The sequence below is a fragment of the Nerophis lumbriciformis genome, linkage group LG06, assembly GCF_033978685.3.
Source record: "Nerophis lumbriciformis linkage group LG06, RoL_Nlum_v2.1, whole genome shotgun sequence".
In the NCBI taxonomy this organism is placed as follows: Eukaryota; Metazoa; Chordata; class Actinopteri; order Syngnathiformes; family Syngnathidae; genus Nerophis; species Nerophis lumbriciformis.
The window spans coordinates 3,893,038-3,920,695 of record NC_084553.2 but is presented as its reverse complement, the minus strand read 5'-3'; the positions used below and the strand labels follow the sequence as shown (position 1 = coordinate 3,920,695).

The 27,658-nt window shown below is 40.2% G+C and overlaps 1 protein-coding gene across 1 annotated transcript in view; it reads left to right on the top strand.

Moving 5' to 3' along the window:
- Nucleotides 1–27,658, top strand: part of LOC133608432 (centrosomal protein of 89 kDa-like) — a 185,064-nt gene that overhangs the window by 53,292 nt on the left and 104,114 nt on the right. The window contains exons 12-14 of the mRNA XM_061963654.1: nucleotides 1,405–1,585; nucleotides 7,453–7,620; nucleotides 16,911–17,052. Of these exons, the coding sequence (XP_061819638.1) occupies nucleotides 1,405–1,585; nucleotides 7,453–7,620; nucleotides 16,911–17,052 (491 nt within the window). The remainder of the gene's footprint in view (nucleotides 1–1,404; nucleotides 1,586–7,452; nucleotides 7,621–16,910; nucleotides 17,053–27,658) is intronic.

The window sequence follows — 27,658 nt, the reverse complement described above, 5'->3', positions numbered from 1 at the left end:
TAGATTTAGATCTGTCACATCTAGTCTTAGACTTAGATTAGTCACATATAGTCTTAGTCTTAGATCTAGACTTAGATCGGTCACATCTAGTCTTAGACTTAGAGCTGGTCTTAGACTTAGATTGGTAAGATCTAGTATTGGACTTAGATCTAGTCTTAGACTTAGATAAGTCACATCTAGTCTTAGACTTAGATCGGTCACATCTAGTCTGAGACTTAGATTAGTAACATCTAGTCTGAGACTTAGATTGGTCACATCTAGTTTTAGACTTAGATCGGTCACATCTAGTCTTAGACTTAGATCGGTCACATCTAGTCTTGGACTTAGATTGGTCACATCTAGTCTTAGACTTAAATTGGTCACATCTAGTCTTAGACTTAGATCGATCACATCTAGTTTTACACTTAGATTGATCACATCTAGTCTTAGACTTAGATTGGTCACATCTAGTCTTAGACTTAGATCGGTCACATCTAGTCTTAGACTTAGATCGATCACATCTAGTTTTACACTTAGATTGATCACATCTAGTCTTAGACTTAGATTGGTCACATCTAGTCTTAGACTTAGATTGGTCACATCTAGTCTTAGACTTAGATCGATCACATCTAGTTTTACACTTAGATTGATCACATCTAGTCTTAGACTTAGATTGGTCACATCTAGTTTTACACTTAGATTGATCACATCTAGTCTTAGACTTGGATTGGTCACATCTAGTCTAGCGGCTGGTGCCAAAACCGCAAATATTTATAGTCCAACACCAGTAGGGTGTGCCTGGGCAAGGACGGTTTCGCCCTATGGTAGTGATAAAAACAACTGTTGCGATGCAAACAAGACAATCCTACTGTCAAAGCCTACGACAGTCGTTGAAGTGTAATTTCCGCTTGTCAGCATTAAAGTATCGTGTGGCAGAACAATCTCTGTGGATCGACTACTACCAGGCCAGAATAGTGAATAAGCATTCAGTTGTAAACAAATGGCACAGATGGCATTCTGGTCACCGTCTGTGAGCAGAATGTTTCTAACTCTTATTTTTTGGAGGCTAAATAGCAGAGTCTTATAGGAATGGTTGAAAGGACAGTGTTGTATGTGGGAGACAGGTGGTGTCGCAGACCACCTCCTCTGTTCAGGGGTGGTTGTACATTGTTGATCTCCCTGAGGTGCAGGTAGACCTGAAGAGTCTGCCCGTCTATACCGTGCTTGTTTTGTTTCCCCAATATATGAATCAGTGCATTCCTTTGTTTATGACATTTTAATATTTTATGTTTTTGAACTCCTCTTGAGGTACAAATGGCTATTGCAGTATTTTATTCCTCCGACCAGGCTTGTTTTTAAATGTGCTCTATATAAACGATCAAACTGAATCATCTTCTCGTTATTTTCTTTCCCCTTGGGCCGCAGTGTCCAAAGTGTCCAAGCAGCTGATACTGATGGAGGCGGAGAACCAGCGTTTGCAGGAGGAGCTGGACGGGAGCAGGAGGGAGGAGCAGAGCCAGAAGAAGGAGGTGCTCCGTCTGCGAGGCCTCCTCAAGGACGCCGTCGCCTGGGAGGAACACTGCAACATTGCTGGGAGACTCAGGCGGTACGATTTCCAGCTTGTTTTTCATGAAATGTCATGCATCTACAATTTGGTGCAGATCTAAATGAGTTATGAAACGTCTTTTCCTCCATACCTCCAAAGTACTCAATGATGAATGTGCAGCGTTTGACTTTTGAGGTCAGTTTTTATAGTGAGGTAGAAAAAAGTGTTTTTCAAGGATTTATTTTCCTCAAATGAAGCATTGGACTTTTTCCAGATGCAGTGGAAGTAGTTTCCAAGAATACTCAACTATTTCATTGATGTTGACCTTTGTTAGAATAATTGTTTCTAAATTATCACAAAAACTTTGTGTTACATTTGAGTGCCCGGTGAGAAGAAACAAGCTGTCTTTGAAACCTAAATCAAATCAAATCAAATCAACTTTATTTATAAAGCACATTTAAAATTTACCACAGGGGTAGCCAAAGTGCTGTACAATGGGCAGGTTAAAAGATAAAACGAGTACCGAGCAAACACAACACAACACAAACAGAACACGATAAAAAATAAATAAATAAAATAGAATAAATAAAAACATAAAAACAGGTTCACAGCAGGTGTATTATGGGGCGCCATTGCAGGATGGATATCACTCAGTGTTAAAAGTGTGTTTTTAAGAGAGATTTAAAAACAGGAAGAGAGGAGGCTTGTCTAACACTCAGAGGTAGGTCGTTCCAGAGCTTGGGAGCAGCAGCGGCGAAAGCTCTGTCACCTCTAAGCTTCGGCCTTGTGTCAGGGACCGTCAACAGCAGCTGATCGGCTGATCTTAAGGATCGGGTGGGGCAGTAAGGCTGAAGGAGGTCGGAGAGATAGGTTGGCGCGAGGTTGTTTAGACATTTAAAAACAAATAAAAGGAGTTTAAAATTGATTCGATAACGCACAGGGAGCCAGTGAAGGGACGCTAAAATAGGGGTGATGTGCTCACGTCTGCGGGTCTGTGTTAGCAGACGAGCAGCAGAGTTCTGCACGAGCTGCAGGCGGGCGAGGGAGGCCTGGCTAATGCCTACATACAGGGCATTACAGTAATCAAGACGAGTCGAGATAAAGGCGTGGATTAATTTCTCAAGATCATGTCTTGATAGAAGCGGTTTCACTTTCGCTATTTGGCGTAATTGATAAAAGCTTTTTTGAACGACGCTGCTGATTTGTTTTTCGAATTTAAAATCTGAGTCGAACTTTACCCCCAGGTTTGTGACACAGTCGCTGAGATACGGGGTCAGAGTGCCGAGGTCAAGAAGAAGAAGAAGGCTCGTAAAACTCCACTGTGTAAGGGGGAAAGCCACATGAAGGGTTTTCTTGTGTTCTTTCATGTATGGTAATCAACAGAAATATATTGTTCTAACCCAAGGACTTTAAAGTGGAGAGAAGACAGGATCTGCCCAATTTCCAGACGACCTCTTTTTGAACCTCCTTTTTGAACTGGTTTACCAACGTCTTTTTGAACTATTTTACGACCTCTCCTGTTGAACTGTCCGGTATCCAAAGGCAATGCTGTTTACGACCCACTTCCCTCTGGAAGCAGCGGTGGTCACATACCTGCCAACTACTCCGGTTTTCCCGTAATTAGTACGGTTTTCATCAACTTATTCCGGGTTACGGTTGCAGTGATAAAAAATACGGTTTTTCATTAATTAAAAAAAAAATTTTTTTTAAATGCGCGAGGCTATTTATAGCACCGCTGCCAAGCACGAGGCACCTGTTGCCCATTGTTTCCAAACGAGCGAACGATCATGGAATCAGCCGGAGAAAAATCGCAAACGAGTCTTAAACCGAAAAGAAAACTGCAGTCATTCCGTGAAGAATATTCAAAAGCCTATCCGGGAATAATTATCCGTTCCAAAAAGGGTGAAAACTACGCCAATTGCACCTTGTGCAGACAAGATCTTTCGATCGGACACGGAGGAATTAGCGATGTAAAAGACCACGTTGGGACAAAAAAACACAAGTCTAATGCCGTTGCTAGCGATACAAGTGGAAAACTTTCAACGTTTTTCGGATTTTAGCCACAAAAAGGTAATGACACCAATGTTATCTATTGGAATTGTTTAGTACTGTTATACTGTTAAAAGTGTTTATACTATTTATGCTTTCAAGTCCAAGTTGAAGAAATCTTGTTAAATGTTGACAGCATAACTACCAAAATACAGAAGTATGTCCTTAATATTTTTGCAGTGCTATTTCTGTTGAAAAGTTCAAATGATTACATTAGAGATGTGATGTGCCACTTTTCAAGTGTCTGATGGCTTAAATTAATTTTCATGAATTTTTCATTTTTTGAATTCTTTTGAAAGGCTTACAAAAAAACTACATTTGAATTGTAATTCCATGCTATTGACAGGACTGTTAATTTTAATGAAGTTAGCTTACCATGTTTACAGTATGATAACTGTGATAGAAATGTGAATTTTAGGCACAGAATATTTTTTACAATTGAACAAGGCAGTAGATTATACAAGCTTGGACAGAAAGTTAATAATGACACCAATTTTTTTTTTTTTATGGAATTGTTTAGTACTGTTTTACCATTTGTTTACTGTCAAAAGTGTTTATACTTTCAATGAACAAATTGAAGTCTTGTGAAAGGTTGACAGGATAACTGGCATTAACTGTCAAAATAATTTCAAACTATTGAAGTTAGCTTACAGAATAAACATGTCAATCAACCCATATGATTTTTGCTGTAATATTTTTGTTTTGAAAAGTCACTGTGACTGATAGAAAAGTGATTGTTTTAGCAACATTTTAACCTGTCTGAATGCTAATAATCATTTTGCGTCGGGGGGCGAAGCCCTGAACCCCCCACCAGGACTTTGTCCTGGACCTACCGGGGCCTGCGGCCCCTGGACCCTGGCTACTAGGTTTTTCTGATTTCAAAAGTTGGCAGGTATGGAATAATTGTTTCTAAATTATCACAAAAACTTTGTGTTACATTTGAGTGCCCGGTGAGAAGACAAAAGCTGTCTTTGAAACCTACCAAGAAGAAGGCTCGTAAAACTCCACTGTGTAAGGGGGAAAGCCACATGAAGGGTTTTCTTGTGTTCTTTCATGTATGGTAATCAACAGAAAGATATTGTTCTAACCCAGGGATGCTCATTACGTCGATCGCGATCTACCGGTCGATCTCGGAGGGTGTGTCAGTCGATCACCAGCCAGGCATTAAAAAAATAGTCCTAAAAATGAGCGATCATAAATCTTCACTATGACGTCACTTCCGTCACTTGATTGACATTCACGGCACCCGAGGGTCTTCTGAGATGACGCTGGCTGCTGCCAGCTCATTAAAATGACCGACTGGAAGGCGAGAAACACTTTATTTCAACAGACTCTGGCGGCCGTACCTGTCGTCAAAACTCCAAAGACCGACTGCACAGTTGCACAATAAAAGCTCTGCTTCATCCTGCCTGCGCTACCAAAATAAGAGTCTCAGAAAGCTGGCGTGCACAAGCTAGCAAGCTACGGAGTTTGCCGACAATGTATTTCTTGTAAAGTGTATACAAAGGAGTACGGAAGCTGGACAAATAAGATGCCAAAAACCAACCACTTTCATGTGGTATTGGACAGAAAGGAGGACTTTTTTTCTCCTCCATTCGAAAATGCGGACGTTTTTAGCACCACTGTCTGATTCCTATCAATGCAAGTCATCAGAATCAGGTAATACACCAACTTATATTCTTGTCTTCATGAAAGAAAGGAATCTATATGTGTTAAACATGCTTGTATTATCTTTAACCACCTTTAACTTGTTAACAATATTAACTATATGTGTTAAACATGCTTGTATTATCTTTAAACACCTTTAACTTGTTAACAATATTAACTATATGTGTTAAACATGCTTGTATTATCTTTAAACACCTTTAAGTTGTTAACAATATTAACTATATGTGTTAAACATGCTTGTTTTATCTTTAAACACCTTTAAGTTGTTAACAATATTAACTATATGTGTCAAACATGCTTGTTTTATCTTTAACCACCTTTAAGTTGTTAACAATATTAACTATTTGTGTTAAACATGCTTGTATTATCATTAAACACCTTTAACTTGTTAACAATATTAACTATATGTGTTAAACATGCTTGCATTATCTTTAAACACCTTTAACTTGTTAACAATATTAACTATATGTATTAAACATACTTGCATTATCATTAAACACCTTTAATGTATTAACAATATTAACAATATGTGTTAAACATGCTTGTATTATCTTTAAACACCTTTAACTTATTAACAATATTAACTATATGTGTTAAACATGCTTGTATTATCTTTAAACACCTTTAAGTTGTTAACAATACTAACTATATGTGTTAAACATGCTTGTATTATCTTTAAACACCTTTAACTTGTTAACAATATTAACTATATGTGTTAAACATGCTTGTTTTATCTTTAAACACCTTTTAAGTTGTCAACAATATTAACTATATGTGTTAAACATGCTTGTTTTATCTTTAACCACCTTTAAGTTGTTAACAATATTAACTATTTGTGTTAAACATGCTTGTATTATTTTTAACCACCTTTAATTTGTTAACAATATTAACTATATGTGTTAAACATGCTTGCATTATCTTTAAACACCTTTAACCTGTTAACAATATTAACTATATGTATTAAACATACTTGTATTATCATTAAACACCTTTAATGTATTAACAATATTAACTATATGTGTTAAACATGCTTGCATTATCATTAAACACCTTTAACTTGTTAACAAAAACATATATTTCATCCATCCATCCATTTTCTACCGCTTGTCCCTTTTGGGGTCGCGGGGGGCGCTGGAGCCTATCTCAGCTGCATTCGGGCGGAAGGCGGTGTACACCCTGGACAAGTCGCCACCTCATCGCAGGGCCAACACAGATATACAGACAACATTCACACTCACATTCACACACTAGGGCCAAAAAAAAAAAAAAAAAAAAAAAAAAATATATATATATATATATATATATATATATATATATATATATATATATATATATATATATATATATATATATATATATATATGTATACATATATATATATACACACATACAGTATATATGTATATATACTACGAACAATGGGAGACTGGGCTTTCTGATCCGCCGCTTCCAGTCTGTGGAACGCTCTCCCTGACCACCTGAGGGTACCACAGACTGTGGATGCTTTTAAAAAATGCTTAAAAACCCTTCTTTTTAAAAAAGCCTTTTTTAAGATGTATGCATACTAGTTTTAGCTATTTGGCTGTTCTAGTTTTTATTTTTATTTATTTTTTTATTATCTTTTTATTTTTTTTAATTTTATAAATAAGTAAATATAAATTATATATATGAATGAGGTAGCTCCCCACGACTTGATCAATTGAAAAGTAGCTCGCCTGCAGAAAAAGTGTGAGCACCCCTGTTCTAACCCAAGGACTTCAAAGTGGAGAGAAGACAGGATCTGCCCAATTTCCAGACGACCTCTTTTTGAACCTCCTTTTTTGAACTGGTTTACCAACGTCTTTTTTTGAACTATTTTACGACCTCTCCTGTTGAACTGTCCGGTAACCAAAGGCAACGCTGTTTACGACCCACTTCCCTCTGGAAGCAGCGGTGGTCATGTGGTCGGAGAATGTCAAATAAAGAAGGAGGAGTACAATCTTTTGCCAGAGCGTGCTGAGATACTGTACAAGGGTACAGTGTACAGGCGACTCTCCTCAATATTGAGTCCAAATTGAATTCTGTCTTTGTTTAATTCTTTGCCTCTTGTCTTGTTTAATAGATGTCATCAGTGTTTGAACCTGACAACCTGTGTCATTAGAAAGATGCAGATCTTGTGTTTTCAGTCAGGACGATGGCATTTTACCCTCACGTGTCCTCTGGGCCCCCAGGCAGCTCGAGCAGGAGCAGAGCAGGAACGCGGAGGAGATGGAGGAGGTGCGCCTCCAAGCGTCCGGCCTGCAGGTGCACAACCGCAGTCTTTTGGCGGACAACGCCAAGCTGACGGCTGACGTGCAGAGAATGGAGGCGGAGCTGGAGCTGAGCAGACAAGCCAACAGGTACCATGAGTCCATGGACCAAGCACGTCTAGTGGAACGTCCATTTATGAACCTAATTGGTTCTTTGAACATGGTCCATAAATGGAAAGGAGTGAAGCAAATTCCTTCATAAGAAACAATGTAAATACCAATAATTGGTTCCAGCCTCGACAAAAGGTTCATATTTTAGTGAAGGTTTCTACACTTTGAGCGCAATAACAAGTTCTTTGGGGCGGCCGTGCCAGCAACTTGGAGCACTTTCAGTCCCGCTCCCGCCATCCTAGTCACTGCCGTTGTGTCCTTGGGCAAGACACTTTACCCACGCTGGTTCAATTTGTAGATAATGGCTTTCACTATTTAAAGCGCTTTGAGTTTCAACCAAAAAGCGCATATAAATATAATTCACTTCACTATACAGTACTGGACATCAAACAAACTGTCAAGGCTTGGTAAAAGGATAGGACTCAGATGCAGAGTAGGGAACTTAGACAGGCTTTTATTTTGACAGCTTCCTTTTCACCTCCAAAGTCAAGGATTACAATATCTATTTATCCAAAAACTAACCGGCAAAAAATAGGAACAACCAAAATTCGCTCCGAACGGAGGAAAACACAAAAGCAAAGACGAACTATAATTAATATATGCTATAAAATGTACAAACAAAAAAACGCTCCAACAGGAGGAAGAAACAACAACTGTGAAAAATTCTATACTATCTAATCTAATAAAGTATTAACAAAAATTGTCACTCAAAAATGTGAGGAAAGAATGAAAAATAACTGAAACTTACCACTTCGGCTGAATAAACTAAATAACAAAAAATCACTCTGCTGAGGAGGAAGAAAGGAAAACTCAAAATAGCAACGAAGGGATTCAGAATCAAAGAACATAAGCACAAGACGAGGCAAGGCAAGACAAGGCATGGACATGGGCATGGAAGCTAGAGAGTACGAATAAACGAAACAATCTGGCACAGAACAAAGGAAGGAGTGGGCTTATAAGACAACATGAGGGTAATAGGGAACAGGTGGAAACAATTAGGGAATCGGGATGACGTCAGACTGATGACACAAAAGGAAGGGCAAGTGACCTGAAACGAGAGGAGAGTTACTTTTCAAACTAAAACATGCACATCACAAGACAGAAAAAACCAAGACAAGACATCCCTCACCGCGGTGTGACACAAACATAACAAGGGGGTGATGGATCAACTTGTTTTTCATTAACAAAGTGAACACCAATACGGTTTTCGACCAAACAGGTCCACTTCCGTGGCAGTGATGGAACTAGTTGAGGAGGTAACCACCGCTATTGATAAGAGGGAGTTTGTTATTGACCTGAGCAAGGCCTTTGACACCATCGATCACACATTACTTTTAAACAAAATGCAGAGGTATGGTTTTAGAGGTCTTGCTCATGATTGGTTGAAAAGTTCTCTTGGTGGTAGAGAACAGTATGTGCATATGAACAATGTAGATTCAGATAAAAAGATTATAACACATGGAGTGCCCCAAGGTTCTGTACTGGGACCAAAATTGTTTTTATTGTATATTAATGATATCTGCAAAATCTTTAAAAAACTCAATTGTATTCTCTTTGCTGACGATACAAGTCTGTACTGTTCTGGGCAAGACCTTGGCCAACTCTTAGAGACTGTAGAGAGCGAACTCCACATACTAAAGCAATGGTTTGATGCCAATAAACTGTCAATCAACCTAAATAAAACAAAATATGTAATTTTTGGAAATAGGAAAAATAACATACAGTGTCATATAAGAATTGATGATATGGAGATAGAAAGGGTGTATTCAACAAAATTTTGGGGAATCTATATACCGTATTTTCCGCACCATAAGGCGCCCTGGGTTAAAAGCCGCGCCTTCAATGAACGGCATATTTCAAAACTTTGTCCACCTATAAGCCGCCCGGTGTTGTAAGCCGCATCTAACTGTGCTAAAGGAATGTCAAAAAAACAGTCAGATAGGTCAGTCAAACTTTAATAATATATTAAAAACCAGCGTTCTAACAACTCTGTTCACTCCCAAAATGTACGCAAATGTGCAATCACAAACATACGTATATCAACATGGACAGAGCTGCGTGAAAAAAGCCACCCGGCCTCTTCGCGTAAACTTAAACTTACCTTAACCACTCGCTCATCTTTTCTTCATCCATCCCTTCGAGTTAGCTTTTTATGATGACGCCGGCTGGAAAGGTCTCTTTTGGCAAGGTCTTCCTTTTGAATATCACCATGGGTGGAAGTTTCTGGCCATTAGCATGGCAAGCTAGAACCACAGTGAAGGATGACTTCTCATTCCCTGTGGTGCGAATATTCACCGTACGTGCTCCCGTTGTATCCACAGTGCGTTTCACAGGAATATCAGTTGCTGTGAAATAGTAATCCGTGTGCGGATGGAGAGATTGCGTCTTTTCATGAACCGGATCCCTGACGCTTAGTAGGAGCCATTTTGTGGTCTTTACAGATGTAAACACACAAAGGAAATGAAACGTACGGTATATCCGCGCGCTTTTTCTTCTTCTACGCGGGCGGGTGGTTGCTTACAGTAGAAGAAGAAGCACTTCCTGTTCTATGGGGGCGGGTGCTTACCTTGGCGGTTGCTTGCGTAGAAGAAGAAGCGCTTCCTGTTCTACCGGGAAAAAAGATGGCGGCTGTTTACCGAAGTTGCGAGATCGAAACTTTATGAAAATGAATCGTAATATTAATCCATATATAAAGCGCACCGGGTTAAAAGCCGCACTGTCAGCTTTTGAGTAAATTTGTGGTTTTTAGGTGCGGCTAATAGTGCGGAAAATATGGTAAATAAAACAAAATATGTAATTTTTGGAAATAGGAAAAATAACATACAGTGTCATATAAGAATTGATGATATGGAGATAGAAAGGGTGTATTCAACAACATTTTTGGGAATCTATATAGATGATAAATTAAATTGGAAACTGTACATAAATATACTTTGAGTTTAAGTTTAAGTTTATTTCGAACATGCAAGTATACAACATGATACATCACAATCTCCAGTTTCTCTTTTCAACATGTTCGAAAAGGAGTAGGAAGAAGCAGAGCTTATTTAATCCTACCCCTTTTCTTTTACATAACAGTTGCTAAAACTTTTGTTCACTTCCTGTTCTCAATTTATTCACAATATACTCCATAAGTAATCACAATAAAATAAGTAAATAAATAATAATTAGTGAAGTAAGTTACATTTCATATGTTGAAATAAGTAAGATTACGGTAGTTTGTGAGTGAAAGAAGGAAAGAATGGATGAGTTAAATAAATTCAGAATGTTTATCATGGTTCTTCTTCTTTGTACTTTGTAAACACTTTAAGTTTGAAGAGTTTCTTGAAGTGGATCATATTAGTACATTGTTTGATTGCTTTGCTTAATCCATTCCATAATTTAATTCCACATACTGATATACTGAAGGTCTTAAGTGTTGTACGTGCATACAAATGTTTTAAATTACATTTACTTAAGACAAAGATGGTAAAAAATATTGCTATGTTACATAAAATCAAAAACTCCGTAAATCAAAAGGCTCTTAATATGTTATATAATTCTTTCGTACTCCCTTATCTTAATTATTGTGTTGAAATCTGGGGTAACAATTACAAAACAAACATCAACTCTAATATTCTTACTTCAAAAGAAAGCGATTAGAATTGTAAATGATGCAGATTATCATGACCATACCAATGCTCTGTTTATTAAATTAAAAACATTAAAACTGCACGATCTTGTTGACCTCAACACTGCTATTGTGACGTACAAAGCTCATAACCACATGCTGCCTCGGTGTCTACAGGAGAGGTTCATACCCAGAGATAATACCTATGACCTCAGAGGTTCAGCTGTCTTCCAGAAAGCTAAGATAAGAACAAGCTTAAAAAGTAGATGTGTTTGTGTCAGGGGGGTTCAACTGTGGAACAGCTTGGATGATTCCTTCAAATGTTCCAGGTCCATTCACACATTTAAAAAACACTTTAAGACCAATGTCTTGGAAGAATATATCACTCTTGAATCAACACAGTACTTAATACTATGATCAATGTTCATTAAAATACTAAATGTGGGATATAAATAAGGCTGAAACGACGCGTCGACGTCATCGGTTACGTAAATACGTCGACGCCGTTTTTGTGCGTCGATGCGTCGCATATTTACGTCACACTGCCGTCATGGCGGAGCGCAAAGCAGACGATGCGAGCGGTGCGAGCGAGGGGAAAAAAGCACGGCAAAAGTCGTCAAAAGTGTGGTAGTATTTCAATAAACGGCCTAATAATGTTGTGTGCATGTAGCGTGCTTAGTCTGGAGGCTAAATACACACGGTGTTTTGTGTAACTGTTGTTTAGTAAGGAAGTGTTGATATTCTTTGCTTGGTTTGATAAATGTTGGAGCAGTTTGCTTCATCAGGAGGGTGAAGTCGCTCAACTTCAAGTGTTGGATTTAACTGTGTTGGATCATTGGCTGCTGGTGAGGGCATAGAAAAAGGGGCATTTTTCTACCAGTAGACGGCGTTTAAGATTGAGTGTTTCACTGCTAATTTAATAATATATTTATATTGAATATGGATTTTAAATATGTATCTAAATAGGTGGTTAATTGGTTAGGTATTTATGTATTTGCATATTGGGTTTTCTGCTGCATTTATCTATTGTGTTTCTGGGTTTAAATGTATTTTATATGTATCTTGGTGCATTTATGTTGAGACAATTTATTTAAAATCTGTTTTAACTTAAAGGGAAAAGATGTGTCCATTTTCTTGCACTTGTTTAATGGTTAAGAGTTTGATAGCCTAATTAATAATTGTAAATTATGGGATTGGTAATTGATTGATTTTTTACAGCATGTTAATCTTGTGGTGTTTTGTCCTTAAAGGTTTTTCACCTACTAAAGAAGCTAAAGGCTACTAAAGAAGCTAAAGGCTACTAAAGACAGCTAATGACAGCTAAAGAAACTAAAGTCTACTGACACTGCTAAAGACTGCTAAAAAGACTAAAGAAGAAAAAAGAAGCTGTTTCTTCGTTGGAAAAACTGTTGCAAACTAAAGGAAAATAAAAGGAAAAAGTAAGTACGGTCTGGTCTTTTGAGTGAAATCCAGAAGCCACATTTAGCATTGGTACATCCCTTCAAGTGTGGGATAAGCACAGCGAAAAAAGCAAAACACTTGGCAGTTGTTGTATGCACACTGTGTCGAGCGGAAATGGCCTATCATAGCAGCACAACGGCTATGAACGAACATTTGAAAAGAAAACACCCGACAGCGTTCTTGCCATCACCATCAACTAGTCAATCGTCCGCGTGAGTATACGTTGTCATCATTACACAAAAACATGAATGTGTCATTTGTATCTGCGTTGTAAATTCATAAACTAAAACACCGTTTCGCTCTGAGAGGCGCGTTTGGCGTGCCTGTTCAGTGTTTACAAAGACGCTAACGTTAATTAGTTGTGCAAATACCTTTTACAACATTAACAGTTACATATACTATGTACAAACCAACAATTAACTTTCACTTTAATCATACTATCATTGTTGTGTTGTTAAGCAAAATAAGCAATACTTTCACTTTTGTTGAAATGTTTACACTGTTACAGAATATTTCATTTTGCACTTTTTTGTATTGGATGTTTATCTTTATTTGTGTACATTTTAAAGCAAAATAAGCAATACTTTTACTTTTGAAATGCTTATACTATTGCAGAATATTAAGATTTGCACTGGATGTTTACTTTTATATTTGCACATTAAAAAGCAAATAAGCTACTTTTAATTTTGTTAAATGTTAAAAGTTTTAAATGTTTACATTGTTACAGAATATTTTGTCATGTTGTTGTCAATGTTGACTGAGTGGCCATACTTTTTTTTTTGTAAATAAGCCATGCCTTTTGAAAAAACTGGCCTAAATTTATATTTTCATCTTCATTTTAAATTTAAAAAAAAATCGGTAAAAGGAAAAATAATCTATAGATTAATCGGAAAAATAATCTATAGATTAACCGATTAATCGGAAAAAAAATAATCTATAGATTAATCGATAGAAAAATAATTGTTAGCTGCAGCCTTAGATATAAATAATAATGGAAGTATAATTGTATGTAGTATATAAATTGGTACAAAGGTTTAACACGCGTATAAGGATATTTCACATGCCTGTACTGTGTATATAATTGAACAGTGTTCATATTGTGTATAATGTGTATTTATAATATGTTGTACAAAAGACATTTCATAATTTTCGGAAGTTCATCTTGTACTTGACATTGTTTATAGGGTTAGGCGCTATAAGTGTTCAACATCAGCCTAAACCCTTTCGGTCTGCAACATTTTCATTTTCAATCTATGAATGTACAACTGTTTGTTTATTTTGTTGACCATTGACCGAAGAATAAAACTTTACTATATAAAACAATCCAAAACAACAACAACTATAATTTGCAATTCCGGTCGGAATTGCGTGTGAATGCCCTATGTGGGCGAACCACCGATACACGTGAGTGGATGTTAAATACTTGAATGTCCAGGGTGAGTGGAGTGTGTGGATGTTGGAACGGTTCAAATCAGTTGAGAAATGTGGGATATGACATACTTGCCAACCCTCCCGGATTTTCCGGGAGACTCCCGAAATTCAGCGCCTCTCCCGAAAACCTCCCGGGACAAATTTTCTCCCGAAAATCTCCCGAAATTCAGGCGGACCTTAGTGACGTGTTGACTGTCAACAGTTGACAGCCTGTTGTACATGCACATGTGACCCACCCATAATGTGTCACATTTTTGTGTTGATTTATTTAGTTTATTTTGTGGTTTGAATTCGTTTTTAGAGCTGTCATTACACATTTATCAGTATTCACATTGGTCAGTAGGGGGCAGTAGGGCGTTTCTTCCCAATTGAATGCTATCACCTGCAGACCGGAAGTGTCTTGTCATTCTGATGAGCGCGGCCAGTCTGTGAACAATTGAAACGTCCTGTGTGCTTTTTCCTCCTGTATAACAGGTTAGTTTTGGTGAATCAACTCACTGAATAATATCCATGTGATCTTTATAAGTTTAAGTACACATTCTGATGGTGGAGCCTAACTCTAAAGTGTTTGTGAGTTGTAGTTTGTATTTGAGAATGAATCCAGTGCACAGCTGCAGTAATCAATACAAAATGGCGACATGAGTACGCAATGTTTATATAGGAACTTCTGATCCTAATTCAGACTCCCAAATTAGAGCTCCCGTTTTCTTATTGATTTTATAATGTATATTTGTATAATGTGTGTGTTCTGAAATAGTGACAGAGAATAGAACAAGGATGGACAATTCAACCCTTAACTCAGTGGTTCTCAAACTTTTTTTGTCATCCCCCACTTTGGACAAGGGGGAGTTTTCAAGCCCCACCTGCCCCCATCGCCCCAACAGAGCGCTAATGCCAAGCTTTAACATTTTCAAATTTATTGAACATCAAGTTGTATACATTCGAACTCAATAACATAAAATAACATTAAGTTCAATAATAAATAAAATAACTGTGCAGCTGTGGTATAACTTGTATCAAGTTCAATAATAAATAAAATAACTTCCATCAAGTTCAATAATAAATAAAACAAAAGTGTTATAACTTGCATCAAGTTCAATAATAAATCAAAAAAAGTGTTATAACTTGCATCACGTTCAATAATAAAAAAAAAAAAACTGTTATAACTTGCATCAAGTTCAATAATAAATCAAAAAAAGTGTTATAACTTGCACCACGTTCAATAATAAACCAAAAAAAGTGTTATAACTTGCATCAAGTTCAATAATAAATCAAATAAAAGTGTTATAACTTGCATCAAGTTCAATAATAAATCAAATAAAAGTGTTATAAATTGCATCAAGTTCAATAATAAATCAAAAAAAGTGTTATAACTTGCATCAAGTTCAATAATAAATCAAAAAAGTGTTATTACTTGCATCAAGTTCAATAATAAATCAAAAAGTGTTATAACTTGCATCACGTTCAATAATAAATCAAAAAAAGTGTTATAACTTGCATCAAGTTCAATAATAAATCAAATAACTTGCATCAAGTTCAATAATAAATCAAAAAAAGTGTTATAACTTGCATCAAGTTCAATAATAAATAAAACAAAAGTGTTATAACTTGCATCAAGTTCAATAATAAATCAGAAAAAGTGTTACTGTTGCTATATCTGTCAAACTTTCGCTCGTACCGAGAAATATAAAGCCTACAGTAAAAATAAGTACCGGTAATTTCCATTTATTTATATAGCGGATTTCACAGACAGAATCACAAAGTGATTTACAGTGTGTATAGAAAATGAAAGCGTAGTAAAAAAAAAAAAAATCTAAGAATATAATAATTAAAAAAATTTTTTTTAAGTGAAATTTCCTCCTGTTCCTCGCGCCCCACCTGTCATGTCTCTATTCCCCACCAGTGGGGCACGCCCCACACTTTGAGAAACGCTGCCTTAACTCAACAATGAGTAGAGGAGTGTTATGTGTGTGTATATGTGTAAATAAATGAACACTGAAATTCAAGTATTTCTTTTATTTATTTATATATATATATATATATATATATATATATATATATATATATATATATATATATATATATATATATATATATACACATAATTAAAAAAAAAAAAAAAAAAATATATATATATAGCTAGAATTCACTGAAAGTCAAGTATTTCTTATATATATATATATATATATATATATATATATATCTTAACCACGCCCCCCACCCCCCATCTCCCGAAATCGGAGGTCTCAAGGTTGGCAAGTATGGGATATGAAGATGTTTGTATATTGTCCATTCATTTTAAATGGAGGGAAATTCCGGGAATTTGGGGAAAGGGAAAACATGTTTTGTCTTCAAGATATTGGAAGAGTAGTGTAGGGTTGAAAGGTTCCGAATCGGTCAAAAAGCGGCGCAAAATTTTGATAATTCTTGGCATTGTAGAACTATGAATGCGTCCATGCATTTGAATGGGTATTTCCGGGAAATCTGGAATTTGTGGAAAGGGAAAACATGTTTTGCCTTCAAGATCTTGGAATAGTAGTGTGTGTGGGCAGTTAAAAGGTCCGAATCGGGTAAAAAGTGGAGCAAAATTTTGAAGAAGACAAGTTTGACACTGACTACTTTAAACCCGATATAAAATTGCCTCCTGACAAAATACGCCGTCATAATGATAAATATATACTGTCAAAGTGACGCCATCCATATTCTTCTCTTCCTGCTTGGCATTTGGTTGGTTTTACTCTCACAAATGACCCATTCCCAATTCCAGGAAGGCGGAGAAGAAGCTGAGCGCACTGAAGCACCAGAAGGACGAGTGTGCGCTGAAAGAGGAGAAGACCAGGAATTACCTGGAATCTGTCCTGGCTGTGGCCGACGGGATCTCCCAGGAGCGAGACCAGCTACTACACATGGTACATGAACACACCCTAGCTGAGGTACACCTAGCTGTGTGGTCAGTCCAGTATGACGCTCGGGGCTGGTGTGTCCCAGTTCACTGAAGATCCAGACTCTTTGACACCCCCCCCATATAAACACACAAGTTGGGAAATTGTTTCCATATGAGTTGGGAAATTGTGTTAGATGTAAATATAAACGGAATACAATGATTTGCAAATCCTTTTCAAGCCATATTCAGTTGAATATGCTACAAAGACAACATATTTGATGTTCAAACTCATAAACTTTATTTTTTTTTTGCAAATAATAATTAATCATCGGCGGTGAGGGATGCCGTCAAGCTGAAGAAGGAGTCCTATCGGGTTCTTTTGGCTCATAGGACTCCTGAGGCAGCGGACAGGTACCGACAGGCCAAGCGGTCTGCGACTTCAGCGGTCGCAGAGGCAAAAACTCGGACATGGGAGGAGTTCGGGGAAGCCATGGAAAACGACTTCCGGACGGCTTCGAAGCAATTCTGGACCACCATCCGCTGCCTCAGGAGGGGGGAAGCAGTGCAGTGTCAACACCGTGTATGGTGGGGATGGTGCTCTGCTGACCTCGACTGCGGATGTTGTGGATCGGTGGAGGGAATACTTCGAAGACCTCCTCAATCCTACCAGCACGTCTTCCTATGAGGAAGCAGGGCCTGTGGAATCTGAGATGGGCTCTCCTATTTCTGGGGCTGAGGTTGCCGAGGTAGTTAAAAAGCTCCTCGGTGGCAAGGCCCCGGGGGTGGATGAGATCCGCCCGGAGTTCCTTAAGGCTCTGGATGTTGTGGGGCTGTCTTGGTTGACAAGACTCTGCAACATCGCGTGGACATCGGGGGCGGTACCTCTGGATTGGCAGACCGGGGTGGTGGTTCCTCTCTTTAAGAAGGGGAACCGGAGGGTGTGTTCCAACTATCGTGGGATCACACTCCTCAGCCTTCCCGGTAAGGTCTATTCAGGTGTACTGGAGAGGAGGTTACGCCGGATAGTCGAACCTCGGATTCAGGAGGAACAGTGTGGTTTTCGTCCTGGTCGTGGAACTGTGGACCAGCTCTATACTCTCGGCAGGGTCCTTGAGGGTGCATGGGAGTTTGCCCAACCAGTCTACATGTGCTTTGTGGACTTGGAGAAGGCATTCGACCGTGTACCCCGGGAAGTCCTGTGGGGAGTGCTCAGAGAGTATGGGGTAACGGACTGTCTTATTGTGGCAGTTCGCTCCCTGTATGATCAGTGCCAGAGCTTGGTCCGCATTGCCGGCAGTAAGTCGGACACGTTTCCAGTGAGGGTTGGACTCCGCCAAGGCTGCCCTTTGTCACCGATTCTGTTCATAACCTTTATGGACAGAATTTCTAGGCGCAGTCAGGGCGTTGAGGGGATCTGGTTTGGTGGCTGCAGGATTAGGTCTCTGCTATTTGCAGATGATGTGGTCCTGATGGCTTCCTCCGGCCAGGATCTTCAGCTCTCACTGGATCGGTTCGCAGCCGAGTGTGAAGCGACTGGGATGGGAATCAGCACCTCCAAGTCCGAGTCCATGGTTCTCTCCCGGAAAAGGGTGGAGTGCCATCTCCGGGTTGGGGAGGAGATCTTGCCCCAAGTGGAGGAGTTCAAGTACCTCGGAGTCTTGTTCACGAGTGAGGGAAGAGTGGATCGTGAGATCGATAGGCGGATTGGTGCGGCGTCTTCAGTAATGCGGACACTGTATCGATCCGTTGTAGTGAAGAAGGAGCTGAGCCGGAAGGCAAAGCTCTCGATTTACCGGTCGATCTACGTTCCCATCCTCACCTATGGTCATGAGCTTTGGGTCATGACCGAAAGGACAAGATCACGGGTACATTCGGCCGAAATGAGTTTCCTCCGCCGGGTGGCGGGGCTCTCCCTTAGAGATAGGGTGAGAAGCTCTGTCATCCGGGGGGAGCTCAAAGTAAAGCCGCTGCTCCTCCACATGGAGAGGAGCCAGATGAGGTGGTTCGGGCATCTGGTCAGGATGCCACCCGAACGCCTCCCTAGGAAGGTGTTTCGGGCACGTCCGACCGGTAGGAGGCCACGGGGAAGACCCAGGACACGCTGGGAAGATTATCTCTCCCGGCTGGCCTGGGAACGCCTCGGGATCCCCCGGGAGGAGCTGGACGAAGTGGCTGGGGAGAGGGAAGCCCTGCTTAAGCTGCTGCCCCCGCGATCTGACCTCGGATAAGCGGAAGAAGATGGATGGATGGATGGATAATAATTAACTTAGAATTTCATGGCTGCAACACGTGCCAGAGTAGTTGGGAAAGGGCATGTTCACCACTGTGTTACATCACCTTTTCTTTTAACAACACTCAATAAACGATTGGGAACTGAGGAAACTAATTGTTGAAGCTTTGAAAGTGGAATTCTTTCCCATTCTTTGTTTTATGTAGAGCTTCAGTCGTTCAACAGTCCGGGGTCTCCGCTGTCGTATTTTACGCTCCATAATGCGCCACACATTTTCGATGGGAGACAGGTCTGGACTGCAGGTGGGCTAGGAAAGTACTGTTGCGTTTTGGACCAGTTGTTCCTCCCAGGGAATTCAAGTCACAAGTCGCCCCCAAGCTCTTTACGACACTTAAAGCTGAGTTGAAAAAACCACCAGAGACAGAATAGGTATTTTGTAATATATTGGCAAAGCTTTGCTGATATATTGATTGAGACCAGTCCAGCATAGAACATTCTATCGCGCCGCCAAAATGGTCTGTCTTCCCAACCCCAAAACCATCTCTCTTGTCCCCTCTCTGTAGACAAAACAAATGCTAGTCAAAACACATTCCAAAGAACTCAAGGTTAACACACACAGTTTACTTGCAGAGAAACAGAAAGAGAATAAATGGAAAACACGAGCTGTTTTCAAATATGACTATGAAATAAAAGAAGTACAACTTAAATTCGGATATATGTAAATATCTTCCTCCGACAGTACCCGCACTCTTTTTTTACAAAGCCACGCTGTTGTAACACGTGCTGAATGTGGCTTGGCATTGTCTTGCTGAAATAAGCAGGGGCGTCCATGAAAAAGACGGCGCTTAGATGGCAGCATATGTTGTTCCAAAAGCTGTATGTACCTTTCAGCATTAATGGTGCCTTCACAGATGTGTAAGTTACCCATGCCTTGGGCACTAATGCACCCCCATACCATCAACTTTGCGTCGATAACAGTCTGGATGGTTCGCTTCCCCTTTGGTCCGGATGACACGATGTCGAATATTTCCAAAAATAATTTGAAATGTGGACTCGTCAGACCACACATGAGTCCATCTTAGATGATCTCGGGCCCAGAGAAGCCGGCGGCGTTTCTGGGTGTTGTTGATAAATGGCTTTGGCTTTGCGTAGTAGAGCTTTAACTTGCACTTACAGATGTAGCGACCAACTGTATTTAGTGACAGTGGTTTTCTGAAGTGTTCCTGAGCCCATGTGGTGATATCCTTTAGAGATTGATGTCGGTTTTTGATACACCGTGATCGAAGGTCACGGTCATTCAATGTTGGTTTCCGGCCATGCCGCTTACGTGGAGTGATTTCTCCAGATTTTCTGAACCTTTTGATGATATTATGGACCGTAGATGTTGAAATCCCTAAATGTCTTTCAATTGCACTTTGAGAAACGTTGTTCTTAAACTGTTCGACTATTTGCTCACGCAGTTGTGGACAAAGGGGTGTACCTCGCCCCATCCTTTCTTGTGAAAGACTGAGCATTTTTTGGGAAGCTGTTTTTATACCCAATCATGGCACCCACCTGTTCCCAATTAGCCTGCACACCTGTGGGATGTTCCAAATAAGTGTTTGATGAGCATTCCTCAACTTTATCAGTATTTATTGCCACCTTTCCCAACTTCTTTGTCACGTTTTGCTGGCATCAAATTCTAAAGTTAATAATTATTTGCAAAAAAAAAAAAAGTTTCTCAGTTTGAACATCAAATATGTTGTCTTTGTAGCATATTCTACTGAATATGGCTTGAAAATGATTTGCAAATCATTGTATTCCGTTTATATTTACAGCTTACACAATTTCCCAACTCATATGGAAACGGGGTTTGTATATATTAATATAATATTATATATATGTAGATATGTATATGTAAGTTTATACATATAAACATACATACACACATTGTTATGAAGGTGTCTGTTACTACAATATATATATATTGTCATGACTTGGTCCGGGGTGTTTGCTTTTCCGGGGTGCAACGGAAAGTTGGCTCGGGCGAGACGGGAATGAAGGTACATTTTTATTTAACACTACAACTACAAAACAAGGAAGTAAACAAAAGGCGCGCACAATGGCGGAGAACAAACTATGAAAAACAAAAAGACTATAAACATGGAACAAAAACTTACTTTGGCATGGGACATGAAGCAGGATCTAAGAGGATGAAGAGTGTGTAGAGCATAATTGTGGGGATGTCACCAGAAAGACCAACTGAAAAACAATGAACTTAAATACTACAGACATGATTAACGAAAACAGGTGCGTGACTCAAAACGTGAAACAGGTGCGTGACGTGACAGGTGAAAACTAATGGGTTACTATGGTGACAAACAAGAGTGCACAGTGAGTCCAAACGTGGAACAGGTGAAACTAATGGGTAATCATGGAAACAAGACAAGGGAGTGAAATGCCAGAAACTAAAAAGTCCAATAACTAAATAAAACATGACTAAGACAAAAACATGATCACACAGACATGACATATATATACTTGCAGTGTGTATACAAAACGTTGATGGAGGGTTTTGAAGTTGTTTTAGAGACTTTGAAAGCTACAACAGTGACATCTTTCAAGCGATATTTATCTTTAAAATCGTAAAATACATTTGTTTTTGTCTGTCATATTGATTGTGAACAATAGGTAATATACAGGTTAAAGCCAGTAAATTAGAATATTTTGAAAAACTTGATTTATTTCAGTAATTGCATTCAAAAGGTGTAACTTGTACATTATATATATTCATTGCACACAGACTGATGCATTCAAATGTTTATTTCATTTAATTTTGATGGTTTGAAGTGGCAACAAATGAAAATCCAAAATTCCGTGTGTCACAAAATTAGAATATTACTTAAGGCTAATACAAAAAAGGGATTTTTAGAAATGTTGGCCAACTGAAAAGTATGAAAATGAAAAATATGAGCATGTACAATACTCAATACTTGGTTGGAGCTCCTTTTGCCTCAATTACTGCGTTAATGCGGCGTGGCATGGAGTCGATGAGTTTCTGGCACTGATCAGGTGTTATGAGAGCCCAGGTTGCTCTGATAGTGGCCTTCAACTCTTCTGCGTTTTTGGGTCTGGCATTCTGCATCTTCCTTTTCACAATACCCCACAGATTTTCTATGGGGCTAAGGTCAGGGGAGTTGGCGGGCCAATTTAGAACAGAAATACCATGGTCCGTAAACCAGGCACGGGTAGATTTTGCGCTGTGTGCAGGCGCCAAGTCCTGTTGGAACTTGAAATCTCCATCTCCATAGAGCAGGTCAGCAGCAGGAAGCATGAAGTGCTCTAAAACTTGCTGGTAGACGGCTGCGTTGACCCTGGATCTCAGGAAACAGAGTGGACCGACACCAGCAGATGACATGGCACCCCAAACCATCACCCAACCATGCAAATTTTGCATTTCCTTTGGAAATCGAGGTCCCAGAGTCTGGAGGAAGACAGGAGAGGCACAGGATCCACGTTGCCTGAAGTCTAGTGTAAAGTTTCCACCATCAGTGATGGTTTGGGGTGCCATGTCATCTGCTGGTGTCGGTCCACTCTGTTTCCTGAGATCCAGGGTCAACGCAGCCGTCTACCAGCAAGTTTTAGAGCACTTCATGCTTCCTGCTGCTGACCTGTTCTATGGAGATGGAGATTTCAAGTTCCAACAGGACTTGGCGCCTGCACACAACGCAAAATCTACCCGTGCCTGGTTTACGGACCATGGTATTTCTGTTCTAAATTGGCCCGCCAACTCCCCTGACCTTAGCCCCATAGAAAATCTGTGGGGTATTGTGAAAAGGAAGATGCAGAATGCCAGACCCAAAAACGCAGAAGAGTTGAAGGCCACTATCAGAGCAACCTGGGCTCTCATAACACCTGAGCAGTGCCAGAAACTCATCGACTCCATGCCACGCCGCATTAACGCAGTAATTGAGGCAAAAGGAGCTCCAACCAAGTATTGAGTATTGTACATGCTCATATTTTTCATTTTCATACTTTTCAGTTGGCCAACATTTCTAAAAATCCCTTTTTTGTATTAGCCTTAAGTAATATTCTAATTTTGTGACACACGGAATTTTGGATTTTCATTTGTTGCCACTTCAAATCATCAAAATTAAATGAAATAAACATTTGAATGCATCAGTCTGTGTGCAATGAATAAATATAATGTACAAGTTACACCTTTTGAATGCAATTACTGAAATAAATCAAGTTTTTCAAAATATTCTAATTTACTGGCTTTTACCTGTATATATACCTGCAGTGTGTATACAAAACGCTGATGGAGGGTTTTGAAGTTGTTTTAGAGACTTTGAAAGCTACAACAGTGACATCTTTCAAGCGATATTTATCTTTAAAATCGTAAAATACATTTGTTTTTGTCTGTCATATTGATTGTGAACAATAGGTAATATAAAACTGCTTAACTTTTGTGCAAACAGCTTTAATGTTTGACGACATTTAAACAAGTAATCTGCTCTTTCTCTCATCTCTGTATGCTGTCGTATTGAAACCATTTTCAGGACTTGCAAAGGTCTTTGGTTGAATTGTGACAAAGTAGCAGCACATTTTAAGTACCGTATTTTCCGCACTATTAGCCGCACCTAAAAACCACAAATTTACTCAAAAGCTGACAGTGCGGCTTATAACCCGGTGTGCTTTATATATGGATTAATATTAAGATTCATTTTCATAAAGTTTCGGTCTCGCAACTACGGTAAACAGCCGCCATCTTTTTTCCCCGTAGAAGAGGAAGTGCTTCTTCTTCTACGCAAGCAACCGCCAAGGTAAGCACCCGCCCCCATAGAACAGGAAGCGCTTCTTCTTCTACTGTAAGCAACCACCCGCCCGCGTAGAAGAAGAAAAAGCGCGCGGATATTACCGTACGTTTCATTTCCTTTGTGTGTTTACATCTGTAAAGACCACAAAATGGCTCCTACTAAGCGACAGGGATCCGGTTCATGAAAAGACGCAATCTCTCCATCCGCACACGGATTACTATTTCACAGCAACTGCCTAAAGACTTTCAAGAAAAGCTGGCTACTTTCCGTGCATATTGTAAAAACAAGATAGCTGAAAAAAAGATCCGGCCAGAGAACATTATCAACACGGACGAGGTTCCACTGACTTTTGATATTCCTGTGAACCGCACTGTGGATACAACGGGAGCACGTACGGTGAATATTCGCACCACAGGGAATGAGAAGTCATCCTTCACTGTGGTTCTAGCTTGCCATGCTAATGGCCAGAAACTTCCACCCATGGTGATATTCAAAAGGAAGACCTTGCCAAAAGAGACCTTTCCAGCCGGCGTCATCATAAAAGCTAACTCGAAGGGATGGATGGATGAAGAAAAGATGAGCGAGTGGTTAAGGTAAGTTTACGCGAAGAGGCCGGGTGGCTTTTTTCACGCAGCTCCGTCCATGTTGATATACGACTCCATGCGCGCCCACATCACGCTGGTTTTTAATATATTATTAAAGTTTGACTGACCTATCTGACTGTTTTTTTGACATTCCTTTAGCGCAGTTAGATGCGGCTTACAACACGGGGCGGCTTATAGGTGGACAAAGTTTTGAAATATGCCGTTCATTGAAGGCGCGGCTTATAACCCAGGGCGGCTTATGGTGCGGAAAATACGGTAGACTTTGGACTTAGGACGGCCTTCACTGTGTTGTCGGCCTTCAAATGCAGGACAAAAGCCCAGTCCTGATGAGACTTGTGAATGGAAGATTTATAGCCTGACAAGGTTTCACAGTGTTAAAACGTGCAATGATTTATGACAATGGCTTTGCAAAGGTGCCGCTCAGAGTGCCGAGTAAACGTTTTGCAATCATAGCTAAGGTCTCGGAGACGGTTCTGAATCGGCAATGAGTGCTCCTTGTTCGCCTGCAGGCCAGCGGCGAGGACGCCTTCGCCCACTCACAGCAAGACTGACTTGATTTTTGTCGCACACTTGTACAAAGCATTTGACTTGCTAAGCAGCGCTGAGATGAGACTAGCTGGCATTGAGTCAGGGAGAGGAGTGACTGATTGTTGATCATGGGAAGAAGAAGCTGTTAGAAACATGTCAACATGGTGAAGTTAGTGCATCCTAATGGCATCAGTTAGATGGAGCGTGTGCTGGCAGAGTCGTGTCTGGCAAATGTCAACACATTCAGACTGTTTGAGCCAGCTGCAGCCTGTCATGTGTAGAAGGTCAGACTGGCCGGGGTGGGACCGTGATAAGAGGCCATTTGTGTCGTATATATTCATATTGTGTTTTTGTTTTGGGTGGAAGCTCGATGTGGTTTCTGTTCATTTAGGAAAGTTCATTGACAGTCATGATTTAGTCAATTTAATTATAGTACCGTATTTTCCGCACCATAAGGCGCCCCGGGTTATAAGCCGCGCCTTCAATGAACGGCATATTTCAAAACTTTGTCCACCTATAAGCCGCCCCGTGTTGTAAGCCGCATCTAACTGCGCTAAAGGAATGTCAAAAAAAACAGTCAGATAGGTCAGTCAAACTTTAATAATATATTAAAAACCAGCGTGATGTGGGCGCGCATGGAGTCGTATATCAACATGGACGGAGCTGCGTGAAAAAAGCCACCCGGCCTCTTCGCGTAAACTTCCCTTAACCACTCGCTCATCTTTTCTTCATCCATCCATCCCTTCGAGTTAGCTTTTATGATGACGCCCGCTGGAAAGGTCTCTTTTGGCAAGGTCTTCCTTTTGAATATCACCATGGGTGGAAGTTTCTGGCCATTAGCATGGCAAGCTAGAACCACAGTGAAGGATGACTTCTCATTCCCTGTGGTGCGAATATTCACCGTACGTGCTCCCGTTGTATCCACAGTGCGGTTCACAGGAATATCAAAAGTCAGTGGAACCTCGTCCATGTTGATAATGTTCTCTGGCCGGATCTTTTTTTCAGCTATCTTGTTTTTACAATATGCACGGAAAGTAGCCAGCTTTTCTTGAAAGTCTTTAGGCAGTTGCTGTGAAATAGTAGTCCGTGTGCGGATGGAGAGATTGCGTCTTTTCATGAACCGGAAACCTGTCGCTTAGTAGGAGCCATTTTGTGGTCTTTACAGATGTAAACACACAAAGGAAATGAAACGTAATATCCGCGCGCTTCTTCTTCTTCTACGCGGGCGGGTGGTTGCTTACAGTAGAAGAAGAAGCGCTTCCTGTTCTATGGGGGCGGGTGCTTCCAGCGGTTGGAGTTCTTTGGTTAATCCACCCGGAATGACGGCGAGTGTTGTATTTGTGTGCTTCACTTGTTTTTTGACACCATCTGTGATGTGGGCGCGCATGGAGTCGTATATCAACATGGACGGAGCTGCGTGAAAAAAGCCACCCGGCCTCTTCGCGTAAACTTCCCTTAACCACTCGCTCATCTTTTCTTCATCCATCCATCCCTTCGAGTTAGCTTTTATGATGACGCCGGCTGGAAAGGTCACTTTTGGCAAGGTCTTCCTTTTGAATATCACCATGGGTGGAAGTTTCTGGCCATTAGCATGGCAAGCTAGAACCACAGTGAAGGATGACTTCTCATTCCCTGTGGTGCGAATATTCACCGTACGTGCTCCCGTTGTATCCACAGTGCGGTTCACAGGAATATCAAAAGTCAGTGGAACCTCGTCCATGTTGATAATGTTCTCTGGCCGGATCTTTTTTTCAGCTATCTTGTTTTTACAATATGCACGGAAAGTAGCCAGCTTTTCTTGAAAGTCTTTAGGCAGTTGCTGTGAAATAGTAGTCCGTGTGCGGATGGAGAGATTGCGTCTTTTCATGAACCGGATCCCTGTCGCTTAGTAGGAGCCATTTTGTGGTCTTTACAGATGTAAACACACAAAGGAAATGAAACGTAATATCCGCGCGCTTCTTCTTCTTCTACGCGGGCGGGTGGTTGCTTACAGTAGAAGAAGAAGCGCTTCCTGTTCTATGGTGGCGGGTGCTTCCAGCGGTTGGAGTTCTTTGGTTAATCCACCCGGAATGACGGCGAGTGTTGTATTTGTGTGCTTCACTTGTTTTTTGACACCATCTGTGATGTGGGCGCGCATGGAGTCGTATATCAACATGGACGGAGCTGCGTGAAAAAAGCCACCCGGCCTCTTCGCGTAAACTTCCCTTAACCACTCGCTCATCTTTTCTTCATCCATCCATCCCTTCGAGTTAGCTTTTATGATGACGCCGGCTGGAAAGGTCTCTTTTGGCAAGGTCTTCCTTTTGAATATCACCATGGGTGGAAGTTTCTGGCCATTAGCATGGCAAGCTAGAACCACAGTGAAGGATGACTTCTCATTCCCTGTGGTGCGAATATTCACCGTACGTGCTCCCGTTGTATCCACGGTGCGGTTCACAGGAATATCAAAAGTCAGTGGAACCTCGTCCA